The sequence below is a fragment of the Tursiops truncatus genome, chromosome 5, assembly GCF_011762595.2.
Source record: "Tursiops truncatus isolate mTurTru1 chromosome 5, mTurTru1.mat.Y, whole genome shotgun sequence".
Classification (NCBI taxonomy): Eukaryota; Metazoa; Chordata; class Mammalia; order Artiodactyla; family Delphinidae; genus Tursiops; species Tursiops truncatus.
The window spans coordinates 47,149,832-47,162,656 of NC_047038.1; the positions used below are offsets into that span (position 1 = coordinate 47,149,832).

A 12,825-nucleotide genomic window follows, 5' to 3' on the forward strand; every position below is an offset into this window, starting at 1 on the left:
ACATTATTTCTCTACAAATTGCTTAGCAAACTTTTTTTTATTTGAACATTGCAGATATTGAGATATAAATGCAAATCTCACTTGTTTAAAACTTAGTGCTAATGAGGTCAAAACCACACCGTAAATCTCTGTATCTGCCAGTTATCTCTATTGTGTGGCGACAAGTGTGTGAGCAACCAGCTCTGGTCATAAGAAGCATTGGGGGAGAGAATGCTGGTGAATTCGTCCAATATGCCTCCACAAAATTGGAAAATGACTCCGTTTTGGCAGGCATGTACCCGTGGTCAGTAGCTTCATCTTTCTTTGTGTGCGTCAGTTATCTTGAATTTAAAGATAATTTTAGTACCTTCATTGTTACTTTAATACTTTATTTGATATTTCAGCTTTCTGCTATGTGGTAGCGTTATTTAAAATTTCCTCTTTTCAGTGACATTTCTTGCATGTGTATTTATATCCTACTTGTTAAAGCTAGTAATACTATGTGAGCTTATAGAATTGCATCTGAACTCTGAAGGAAAAATAATGATCCATTTCACGAGATGAATGATTTTTACAAACTCTCATTTCAACTCAAAGAGTGCTTTTTTTCCCTTGATTAAAATGTATTTCTCGATTAAATTAAAATGCAAATATAGACAGTCTGTGTTTATGGTTATAATAGAATTATTTAAAGAAGGTTCTAAATCAACCTGCTGCTAATATTTCATGCAAGAACTGTGGGTTTTATTGTTGGGCCAGTACTGCCGTGTTCCATTTTCAAGATTACTTAAAGTGCTATGAAAACTTAATCACACTGCCCAGGTTTTATCAGTTTTTGCCCAGTCTTCTCTAGGATGTTAAAAGGGACTGCTTTCCTATATACGTCTTAAGTTATGTTAGTGATATTGGAGAAATATGAAGTACTAAAACTTTAGAACCCCTTGAAATTGAGTTATGAACAATTTACTATTTGTTTTAAAAAATATATTTTATTACACAGAAGTGAATCAGCTCTTAAATTTAAGAGAACCATATTTAACAATTTATTATGGAATTAAATATCTGAAAAATTACTTCAAGAAACCATTTAGTCCAACTTTTTAATTTACATTAGATATATAAAATATTTGTATTAGAAATTGCATCTAATGCTATGGATTTAATTATGATCCTTTAGTATTATTTTAGCTTTCCTTTTTTTTTTTTGGAAGTGTCCTATCACTTTTCAAACACATTGATTAAAATAATTCTTAAATAACATTTATAACTTGATCTTTTTTCTTTTTTTGTTATTTTTAGTGACCTCAGTGAAAACCAAATTCAGGCAGTTCCAAGGAAAGCTTTCCGTGGGGCAGTTGATATTAAAAATCTGTAAGTATTTTTCCTAATTGATACTGTTTTTTTTTAAATTACCCATTTTCCAAGTTTAATTTATATTGAATAAAGTGTCAGAAAAAAATGGTGAAAGCCTGTATACATCTTTATGCTTCCTTAGGAGAGCTTGTAACAATGAGTTTTAAATTGTTTTCACAAGCTATCTGAAGAGATTCTTGTTTAGAAGATGTCTTGAAACTGAAGTTGTTATCAAATTCATTCTTCAAACCTTGTGATTAATCTTGTGAAATCTAAAGAAATTATTTGATTATAAGGTATTTACAATGTATTTTCTTCCCCTTACTGTGAGCTAATTTCAATAGCTCCTTTTTCACTTGTTATCGGTGTTTATTGGAAATGCAGAATATTTTTTTTCTGGAAAGAGTAGATAATATTTTCTTGTTAGAGATACCTGTGGCCTAGAGCTACAGCTTTTTAAAATAGCTTTTAGATCACCATTTTCATTAAATGCCAACAGTGTGAGAATGAGAAAATTGTCTTTCCCTTTGTGTGAATACTTTTCTTGCATCTTTTCCCTCTTATATCTTTATGAAAGAATATATGTATAGCCTTCTTTAAAAAGCAAAAAAAAAAAAAGAAAGAAAAAGAAAACTATGTTTCTGTATTATCCCTTGATAAATCTTTAATCTAGTGTCTTGTGTAGATGTGTTTTTTGTAAGTGTGGATAGCTCTTTACATACCAGGTTTAAGATCACAGTGGCAATCCTAATATCATTGATATATATCTTAATAAATTTAAAAATACCTTGTTAGCCTTTTAAAATGATGGTTTTTGACTCACCGTGAATCTAAAACGTAAAACATTTTCTGTAGCTTTTCCATTAGTTTGGAATGTGGGGGAAAAGGCCCCTGTGTGCTGAGATTAACTATCAGGAATTCAGTATTTCTTAGCTAGTAATAAACAGGGCAGGCACTTTAAGAATTAACTTATATTCCGAATTCTCCATGGTGGGATCCAACAATATTTCTCCCAGTAGCAAAAGTGAGACAGATGTTTTCCTTCGTCAAAGAGGACTGTTTATAAAGCTACAATTTATGGCCTCTACATCCTCTCCTCAATGTAAATTTTTTTTTAATTTGTACTTTTTTAAAATTTGTACTTTAATTTGTACTTTTTTTAAGTGTATACGTAAAGACAGAAAAATATAGACTTCTAGTATAAATGTGTAGAGCCGCCAAAACCCTGGCCCTAGGTTTTTATGAGCGTTTACATGTTAAAGAGATTTTATTTGCTTTGTTTTTCATCTCTAATGAAGACGTAGGGAAGCCTTCAGATAGATTCAGAGATGTAGGGTCTTCAGAACTGCCTCTGTGTATTACGTCTGATCAGAACAACATAAAGATCCCAATGTAGCACCTACCCGAGTTGCCTATATGTCTCTGTAAAAGGACAGTAATGGCCAAAGTTGACCACCCTTTGAGAATGCCACTTGCAATCTTACAATAGTATTTTTTCTAAAGCCTTAAAACAGGTGGCTTTTAATCTTAGCAAAGATATTTAGGGAATCCAAGTCTATTAAGTAATCCTTCTCCCATATTTAAGGATGCATTTGGGAGTGAGATACCGGTCATGGTGGGATTCTTCCTTAACTCCTCTTCATTTATTCTTTAAAAATGTGATTTTAAAAGTTTAGAGATAAAAAGAAAAGTAAAATGCTAGCCCTTGTACTTTGAAGAAAGCAATATTGATTTAGCAGGATTTTCGCAATATTTCTCCCCACGACATCATCCCCCCTCTCTACCATTTTAAAGGCAGTTATTATGTATACTGTGAGATTTCTGGGTTTCGATTGGTTTGGAGGATTAAAATTAAAGTGCAGTGGAATGTGTGTGTGTGTGTGTATTGTGTGCGTGTGTGTGTGTGTGTGTGTGTGTGTGTGTATGATGTAAGGAATATTACCTTTGTTTCAAGGCGAACCAATACTAATTCGGAATAGCAGCAGTGGTAAGAAGCATAGCAATCTGCATATGGAGGAAGCCGAGTAGAGTGGCATCCAAATGATTTTAACTTTGGAGGTTTCTGTTCTTATGGAGGAAAGGGGGCTTAAGAAACTATGTGAGTGCTAAATGATGATGTGATGATCAAAAGAACAATTTATTCCTGCTCCTCTCAATGCCTTCCATGTAACAGTGAGAAAGACCATGACAACATTGAGACACCACAATGCATTTACAGGTTTATTTAATTAAATAAGATCATAGTTACAATTTTCTAAAATTTCACATTTAAAAAGCATTTTGCTATAATTAAAAAATAGTTCAAACTACATTATTCAAAAAAGTTTCCATTTCATGGGACTTTGTGTGAAGTTTAGTTTTACCATTAAAAATTAAGAAGGATATTTGGTAAAATATGTTAGAACTGAGAGTAAATTTTAATTTGTATTATTGTTAAAATTGTAACTGTATGTCATCAAGTAATGACTCAGTAAAAGTCCATAAATATTGACATTATTAATATTATTAACATTCAGTGTGGGAAGGAGAGGCATAGTGCTTTGTCTTATTTATTATTCCAGTGTGTACGTTTACAGTTTGGACAACCCTGCATGGTGCCATAATGGCTAGTGTTTCGAGTCATTCAGGGACTAAAAGAGAAGAAGTAAGGCTGCACAGAAGGAATACGTGCTTTAGTTGCATCAAGCCGATATTTTGTATAGCGCTGTCTAAAAGACTAGTCTAATGCACTGTACCGAGTTTATTGGATTTACCACATATTCAGGCCTTATTCAGAACAAATTCCAGTTATCAGAAGATTTTCACTGGAAGCACTTGCTTTAATCTTGTGGATTGGCTAAATATGCTTGAGGCAGTATCCTGACAATATGAAATTGATGCTGTGGAAATTTTGCAAATTAGCAGATTTTATTCCTCTTCCTCCAGGCAAGCCACAGTAAAACTATTCTAGACAGCTGGACATTTATCTTGCTCTTAAACATCTCCAGGGAGAACTTCCCATAACTTTTTTGCTTACCTCTATTAATTTCCAAACTGGATTAAAACCTTTATATTTATTTTGTTACCCAATTTTCTCCACCTGCTACTTAAACCAGTTTCTTTTTTCTGGCATTGTACACAGTGAGATCTGAGAATAACAAGATCGTATTAAAATATCAACTAAATAATAGTGTTTATAAAAGTCACTGGCAGCACTTTTACATAGGATTTACATCTGTGTGTTTGAACTCTCCAAGTATGAATTCAAGTACTGATACCATATCATTACCAAATGATGCCTCACCGAAATGATAATCAATGTTTATATGATTTTCCTTGATGAACTTTGTATATATATTTAATATATTTAACACTGACTAATAAAGGCTTGGCTGCCTCCTGATCAGTTTCTGAACAAAGACATGTTACATTGTGCCAGTTTTGTTTACAAGTATGTATGAGGCATTTCCATTTAATTGAATAATTTAAGAGAATATTCAAATTATAATAAATCTTGCCTTATTGCTGAGACTTGCAAGATTATTCTCTAAGTAGGTATTTTATGAATATAAAATTTTTCCAAGAGTCTCTTGTTTTTATGAGAAATCATTTCTAGTCATGTTATCTTAAGATTTAAGCAAAGAAGTGCAAATATATGAACTTAAAAATCAAATGGATTGCCAATAGTTACTCACACTACAAAAGCAAACTCTAACATACCTTACATTAGTTTCTTTAATGAGTTGAACCTGAATACTTAAAATAACTAAATTCCAACAAGCATTATTTTAGGTAGACTTTTTAAAGTACGTCATACCTGGTTTTTATTCTTCTTTCATGTTGCAGTATATCCTCAAAATGTACTCTATGTTCCAAACTTTACTATTTACTGTTCATTAATAGATACATTCCTTTTCTATTTGCTTGCATTATACCAATTCCATTAAATTTTCATCTGTTATGAATCTTACCCTCCTTTTCCAATAAAACTACCTGTTGTTAACAAATAGGTTAAGGAAAATATTTATATTCATTCTTTTATAACATACATTAGTTTACAGACAAGGGTTATAAGATGATTTAAGTTATAAGATGATTTAACTTGGTTCTCTTTGAGTAAGTCATGGTATCATTTGGGAAACAAGAATGCATGGCCATGACTTTTTAGGAAACAGATAACCCAATTTGGGATGCACCGATTCTTGGTGATAAGATTTGGCAAATAGGAAAGAGAAGGTTAATCTGTACGTTGCTACACAGCTATTTATGTTATTTAGAAATTTAATTTTTTTCTGGAACTCTGTCATCTTCAATTTATTTTATTAATGGATCAATTAAAACCCATAGGAGGAAAATTCACAGTTCTATACTAGGTACACAGAAAGACATATATTTTGCTATTTTTTCACACTTCTCTATTTTAAAATATCAATCTACTGGTTTCTTTTCCTCTATCATCTGCATTCTTCATGATGATAAGGGAACAAGGTTGCTCACGTAATATAGAATAAATATGTAACAACCAGAAGAGTGTATTATATATTTAACCATTCAAATGCAAGACTTACTTTAGCTTTGTCCTATAAATTAAGTCATATTTACAGAATGACTACCGTAATCAGCTACTTTTCATGTTTAGTTTACTACATTTCTTGTCATACTTAATTACATACTTTTTACATAATTATCATAAAAATAAAATCCATGTATATCAAATTGAAATTGTAACTTTTAGTGCCCCTAGCTCCTCCCAAAAGTGTTTTCAGTAAGCCTGAGGCTGAAGAGACTTCGAAGGGGAGGTTGGTTTCTCACTCAAGGGGCTTGCTATCTTTAGCGTTAGATTAAATACCACATACAGGTCTTTAGGGGGAGGTAGAACCTTCTGAACAAACCTGTAACAATGGCTCTTCATTTAGATAAATAGCAAATGAAGTTGAGTTTTATGGTATAAGGACCAGGGCGTCTCTTAACATCCAGAATGCTGCCTGTGGACATAGGGGACAACCAGCAACCAGCAGTTGTTTGGGTTCTTAGATGTAAAATGTATTAGGAACTCAGCAGTTGCCACAGTCAGTACCATGGGAACTGTCCATGGTCCTAGAATTTGCCTGGTTTAAACTCAGTCTAAAAAACCACACTGAATTGTGATAATCCGCAACAACTATGGTCAAGTTTGCTACCAATAACCTCTCCAGCATCTCATTTTGCTGTTTCTTCTGGGTGCCTTAGCACTCTTTATTACTGATAGCTTTCTCTCATGTAAAAATGAGTCTAAATAACGTATCTTCATCAACATTTTCCAAAACACAAAAACTAAAAAGAAAAAAAACGCAAGATGTTTTGATTGAATAGTTAGGAATCTAATTCACATATGTATCAGTATAAAATAGTAAGTGTCATGATCTTTCTGTGGCTGCGTGTTGTCCTTGAGACAGAACAGATCTTTAGGTTTCTTACTTCCCCAACCCTGGAGAGCCACTCTTTTCTACCTCTGAGCAATTACAATAACCTGCTAATTGAGTTTTGATCTCCAATTTATATTCTCATTAAGATAGTTGTAACATTGCAGCCAGATTTGTTTTCATAAAGCATTGTTTTTCATCCCATCACCGCCTGGTTCAAAATCATGCAGCTTATTAAAAACAAAAACATTTTGCTATAGGCATTATGGCAAAGCCTTGGGGATTTAGCAGAGTATTGTCTACAGAAGTTCTGCAGGGTCTGTAGGAATATAGGCTCTTCCCTGAGAGAGCAGAGACTTTTATCAAATGGCATGCCATCTAGTCTCTTTAGATATTCTGACTAGTCCCAATGTTCTGACACCCATGCAGGCTCCCAGCCCTCTCTCCCCCCGAATCTGCACACAAGTTCTTCGCTCACATCAGAATGGGCCCTCTCTTGCAGACATTTACTGTGAACAGTGTAGAACCTCTGCTCACAAGTGTTGTTTGAACCAGTCTCCTCCATAGGGAATGCTCACTTTTATTTCTGTCTTACTGGATTCTATCCATCTTTTAGGGATCGGGGGATTTTTTTTCTCTTCCTCACACAATTATTTTCGCCTAGGGTAATCTCTTCCTTTTCTGAAATTCTGTAACATTCTTCGTCTACTGGCTTCTTCCTTGAAACTTGGCCATTAGAAATTCAGCAGAAACCTCCATTCGCAGAATGAATAGCTCCTGAATCTCTTTTCCTAGCCACCTGTGTATCTAGTGAGGGCTTCAGCAATACATAGATTTAAATTTGAATCAAGGTTTCACTAAATATTTACTACCTATTTTGCATAATTTATTGAACTTCTGTGAGCCTCGTTTTCTTATCTATAAAATCAGAATAATGATAATACCTACCTTTTCAAGTAATTGTGAGAAATAATGAGACGGGTATATCTACAGACCCTGCCATTTGCTATGCATTCAATAAATGCTAGCAATTATCATTGTCAGTTTCAATTTCTACCTCCCTTGATTAGTCTACTTAGACTTACCAGAACGTGAAGGTCAACTTAGTTGTCTTTCCTCCAGTGTCTATTACCATCTCTGTTAGAACTACCTTTAGCTTCCTTCTAATAAATTATCAAATGGATATAACTTTATACCACAGCTTATTCCAATAAAAACTGAGATTCTTTATTCCTATGAGAAAAACATAATGTTACTTGAAAGATTGCAAAAGGGTTAAATTCTCAAATAACATAAATTATTTTGGGTTCCTAAGAAGAGTCCTTTCCTTGGTTATTTCCTTCATTAATGTCCAGGCTAACAGATGAGCTTTCATGCCAAGGTAAATAATGTTTGCTGATACTTCTCTTCTAGGATGTTCATTTATATGGATTAATTTAAATTTTTTTATTCCCTCTATGTATTATAATTTAAATCTTGAACTGCTTCTTAAACATTCATTATTAGCATAAGATTTGTATATTTAGGCACTCATATTCACCTGAATTTTATACACACAGGGAAGAAATAGAACAGATCCTGCCCATATCCTTACCAGCATTTTTTTTTCTTTTTCTCCCATTATATTTATGTTTTATCAGGTTGCTTATAAAATAGTGAAATGTTGTTTTTCCCTCATATTGACTGTAGTCACTTTGATGTGTTTTAAGTCAACTAGATTCTTGGAGTTTGTCATCTTACAGTGGTGAGATAAATATGAACGAAACTTCTGTTTCTCATACCTAAAAAACCCTGGGAAAGTGGAGCATAGTGATAATAATTTTGTTGAGACATTGAGAAACTCTGCCTGGCTTAGAAATTATTAAAGAATTTTTATGTTCACTATTGTTTCAGAGTTAAGTATATTTTATGGTGTTCTAATTTTTATAAAAAGAAAATTAGTAATAAGACTTTATTACTTGGACACTGCACTGAAATATGAATTTTCTATGAGTAAGGACAAAACCAACTAAAGTTAATGCAGGAAGGTATGTTTTGTATGTAATTCAAACAGTATGGTATCTAGATTTTTAAAAATGACAACAGGAAATCCTGAAAAAGACTTACTTAAAAGTAACAGAATGGGGAGGGGATATGGGGATATATGTATACAGATAGCTGATTCACTTTGTTATACAGCAGAAACTAACAACATTGCAAAGCAATTATACTCCAATAAAGATGTTAAAAAAAAAAGTAACAGAGTGCAGTGTGTCCAGTTATATTTCAGGATGCCAAGTAAGCAAATGTCCAACCGTTTTTGTCATTTAATATACCTCTTTTGTAAAATTTACACCTAGCAATGTTATATATTGTCTCTCATTCTGAGAATTAATCAAAATCTGAAGCTAGGCTAAATTATTTTTAGTCTTAAAGACAATCAGATCAGCTTTCGAAATTTTATGTGAGTGAGGCAGAGTGATCTCTCTTAATAAAAACATACTGCATTCTCTAAGACTAAATTTACCAGTGTTAGGAAAAAATAAAATAGGCAGTCTAGAGTTATTCTAGAGCATCAGAAGAGGAGCATCTGCCACTGAAAAGAGAATCATAGAATGTTAATGCTAAGATTAAGCATTAGCTTAATGCTAAGATTTCTTTAAGAAATCTTAAAGAGAATATATTTTTTAACAACATTATTTTCATGAAATTAAAGATAAAGCAGTGGGTTCAAGTCACACTCTTACAAACTAGGACAGTGGAGGATCAGAGAGGATGGGTCGGAATTTGAACAGAAACAAGAGAGGAGGGCTGGGGGTAGGAAATGAGGAGAAGACACAGCAGTCTGGGCAAGAACATGTAGGCTAGATGTTTGAAAGAAACCACCAGTGGTACTATCCATACCGTTCTTTCTCCTGGGAAAATAAGAAAAGCACTGGCTTGCTTCCCCCTGGGAAGTAGCTCCTGTGTCAGGAAAGGATCCCCAAGCCGTCTCTGATGCACCTAGTGCTCTTATCATCTAAAGATCAACACATTTACCTTATGTCTGGGTAAAGAGCTGTAACATTACTTTTTGGAGAAGTGAAAAAAATTCTCTTCTTACTAATTCCTTAATTCGGAACAATTTTACGGCACAATTTATAATCACATCTAAACATGTCACTAAACTCTTGGCTGAACAGATCCTTTCCTGTTTACAGAAAGCAGGAGTGCCCAGGGTTTGCGAGGTGGTAGAGAAGGAAGTGAGTAGCATGAGAGGAAACAAGGTGAAGAAAATTAGTCCAGAAACTCTGAAATAAATTACACTTTTGCGGAGTTTTGACACTGTTTATCTTGAACCATATGCAAACAAATAGAGGTTTGTGCAGAGAGATTTTCCCATGAGCAGTCATGCGGGTACAACACTTTCCATAAACATACCTTTGAATACTACAAAATCTACCCACTGATGAAAATATTATTTACTTCGATTTTCATTGTCCTTTCAAATGAGTAGTGTTTTCACAAAATACCTTCCTTCTCAGAAGATATTTGAACTGAGATATGATGGCATTCAGGAAACTTTTAGGGACGACTTTGGTCCTATGAGAGCTGAATATTCTTAATGGTTTAGTGCCAGTAAGGGCTTAGATTTCTGTTAAGAATCAGAAGAAGCATATAACCATGAGCAACGTTAAAGAGGGGTAAAATTAGAAAAGTTTCCAGCAGCGTCTCAACTTCTAGTGGTATACAAAAAGTAATCTGTCTTTCAGTACTTGTAAGACAAGATTTGCTTGAGTGCTTTCTGGCAAACTAGGGCTTCCCCTTTGTGTATAGTATGCATGATTTAAAAGAAGCTGTGTCAGCACTGATTTATACATTGACAGCTAAGGATAATAAGATATGGGCAAACATACAGCTCACCCTTTTACAGATTAACCTGGAGACTGCATTAGGCAAATTTGATAGCATTAAATGATTTTGCCAATTTGTCTGGAAACAATTTCTCTTTTGTAGTGTGTCAAGGGTAACACTTCATGCCATTGTGCTAATTTAAATGGCTTTGATAAATTGTTCAAGAGGTTAGAGAATAGTAGTGTAGATATATATTTAGCACTTTAAAAATAAAAAACGGCTATTAACTTAATTGTTAAATGAATTTAATCTGTAAAAATCAAAAGTGCTCAAGAATGTTAAGTGTTTTCTTGGAACTGCAGCAACCATATTACATCATGAGTCTTTAAAAAGTCTTCTTAGAAAATAAAATTATACCTCTGCATACTTCCTAATAAGCAGAAATGCTTTCAGCTGTTACAGTAGCATGAGTGGTAGCTGTTGTTTGGGGAAAGCCTTAGTTTATACAAGCAATAAAATTGTATCTTCTCAAGGGCTCACGTTTTTCATATTGCACATCTTAGTACGCACCATTTGCACGGCATCAAGGTAGCCTCTTATATGATTATGTCCTCCAGAGACCTTCTTAAAAATGAGATGTATATTTCATGAGACATTCTCTATGTAAATAATTTCTAAAGTAAGGACTTTGAAAAGGCCCCTCTGAAAGTCACTGGTTTAAATCACTTCACCTTTATTCAGTCGTCTTGTGAGAGAAACAGCTATTGCAACATTTCCCTTAAAAACCGACCTCAGATTTGAATTAGCCCTTTTGGTGAATTCTGCACTTGAAACAAGGACAAGATTCATTTGTATTAGGATCATAGTCTTACCCTGTACATGTACCTCCCTTCCCAACGCATGCAGAGCTGACAACTCACCTGACTATTTCATTAAACATTTTGTTTCTATCTCAAGTGAAGCATTAAAATATTTTTTCTTTACAGGAATAATAATATTGCTAAGCATCAAGCTACTAGATTTAAATAAAAACTGCTTATTTGTTAAACAAAAAGGAGAGTGCTGTGGGATTTAGTACTTAGCTGTCCATTTCAACCAAGTAAATTTCTTAGTATGAAGAAGGAAATTTTAATTCCCCAGACAAGTGGCAGGAAAAAGCAAATAAGTTTGGCGCAGCCATTTTTTTCAATCTTTGAATTTTAGCAAATGAGTACTTAAACTTCTGGAGAACATTCATTTATTTGAATTCTGTATTATTTAGAATGAGCTGATACAGCTTTTAAATGTTTGACTGTAGAGATGTGTGATGTTTTAACAGTCTTGCTGCTATATGTGTTTCATAGTGTTTGGGGCCGAAATTAGCAGCTTTGAGAAAAGCAAATTTTTAAAAATTTCTTAATACTTTTAAAAAACTTGTTTTCTGGAGAGTGGTGTAATTTGGGAAGTTCCTTAACTGAAAAGTCTAATATTTACAGTGCCAAGAAGTCGCATTTAATGATAACAATGCTTGCATATAGTGAAGCTTAATATAAAACAACTGGTAGCTTTGTAAGGTGTATGTCTAGTTGGGAATAGCAAGGAGATAGGTGGGACGTCATTTCTCTTTCCTGATTTGGAGTTCTTGAAAGAAAACTGCTTTTAAAAGAAGAAAACCTAAAAGTATTCTTGCTCTTTCTTGCCAAGGATAGTGAAATTAACATGCAGCTGGGTGTCTCTGATAAATGGATTCTGTTAGGTCACTGAGGGGGTGCATGTGACATTAAGTGATTTACAGTCCTTTACCTTAATGAAATTGTTTCAGCAAGATGACGCTGAAAGCTCTTAATGGATAGCTTTTCTTGATGTAATGAAATTGCATTCCTATGGCATTTAATATAAGGTGCAGTTATTATTTACTGGAGCTTTCCAAGGGCTGCTATTTGCACACACAGTTCAGAACAAAAAGAGGTTTCAGTGACGGCACCGACGCCAGAATGGCTTGTGACATTCTTAAGCAGATGAGTGTATTTGTGAGAGCATTTCAGTTAGTGCAGCCAAGGCTTCAGAGACCCTTCAGGAGACTCCCTTTCACCTAACCCTGCTAGTGTCCAATCTCTTACATATATTCTTCTAATCTGTTTAACAGGCAACTGGATTACAACCAGATCAGCTGTATTGAAGATGGGGCATTTAGGGCTCTCCGGGACCTGGAGGTGCTGTAAGTACCGCTTATTTCTTACTCTTTTAACGGGAGCTTTGTGTCTGGGGAGTGCTAAGGTGGATGCTTATCTGTTAGCTTGAAACCTTGTGTCAAAATGGT

The 12,825-nt window shown here is 34.1% G+C and overlaps 1 protein-coding gene across 5 annotated transcripts in view; it reads left to right on the forward strand.

The window, feature by feature from the left end:
• Positions 1 to 12,825, forward strand: part of SLIT2 (slit guidance ligand 2) — a 383,800-nt gene that overhangs the window by 238,505 nt on the left and 132,470 nt on the right. For all 5 annotated transcript variants that reach the window (XM_033856893.2, XM_019928425.3, XM_019928427.3 and 2 more), the window contains 2 exons: positions 1,279 to 1,350; positions 12,652 to 12,723. In XM_033856893.2, the coding sequence (XP_033712784.1) occupies positions 1,279 to 1,350; positions 12,652 to 12,723 (144 nt within the window). The remainder of the gene's footprint in view (positions 1 to 1,278; positions 1,351 to 12,651; positions 12,724 to 12,825) is intronic.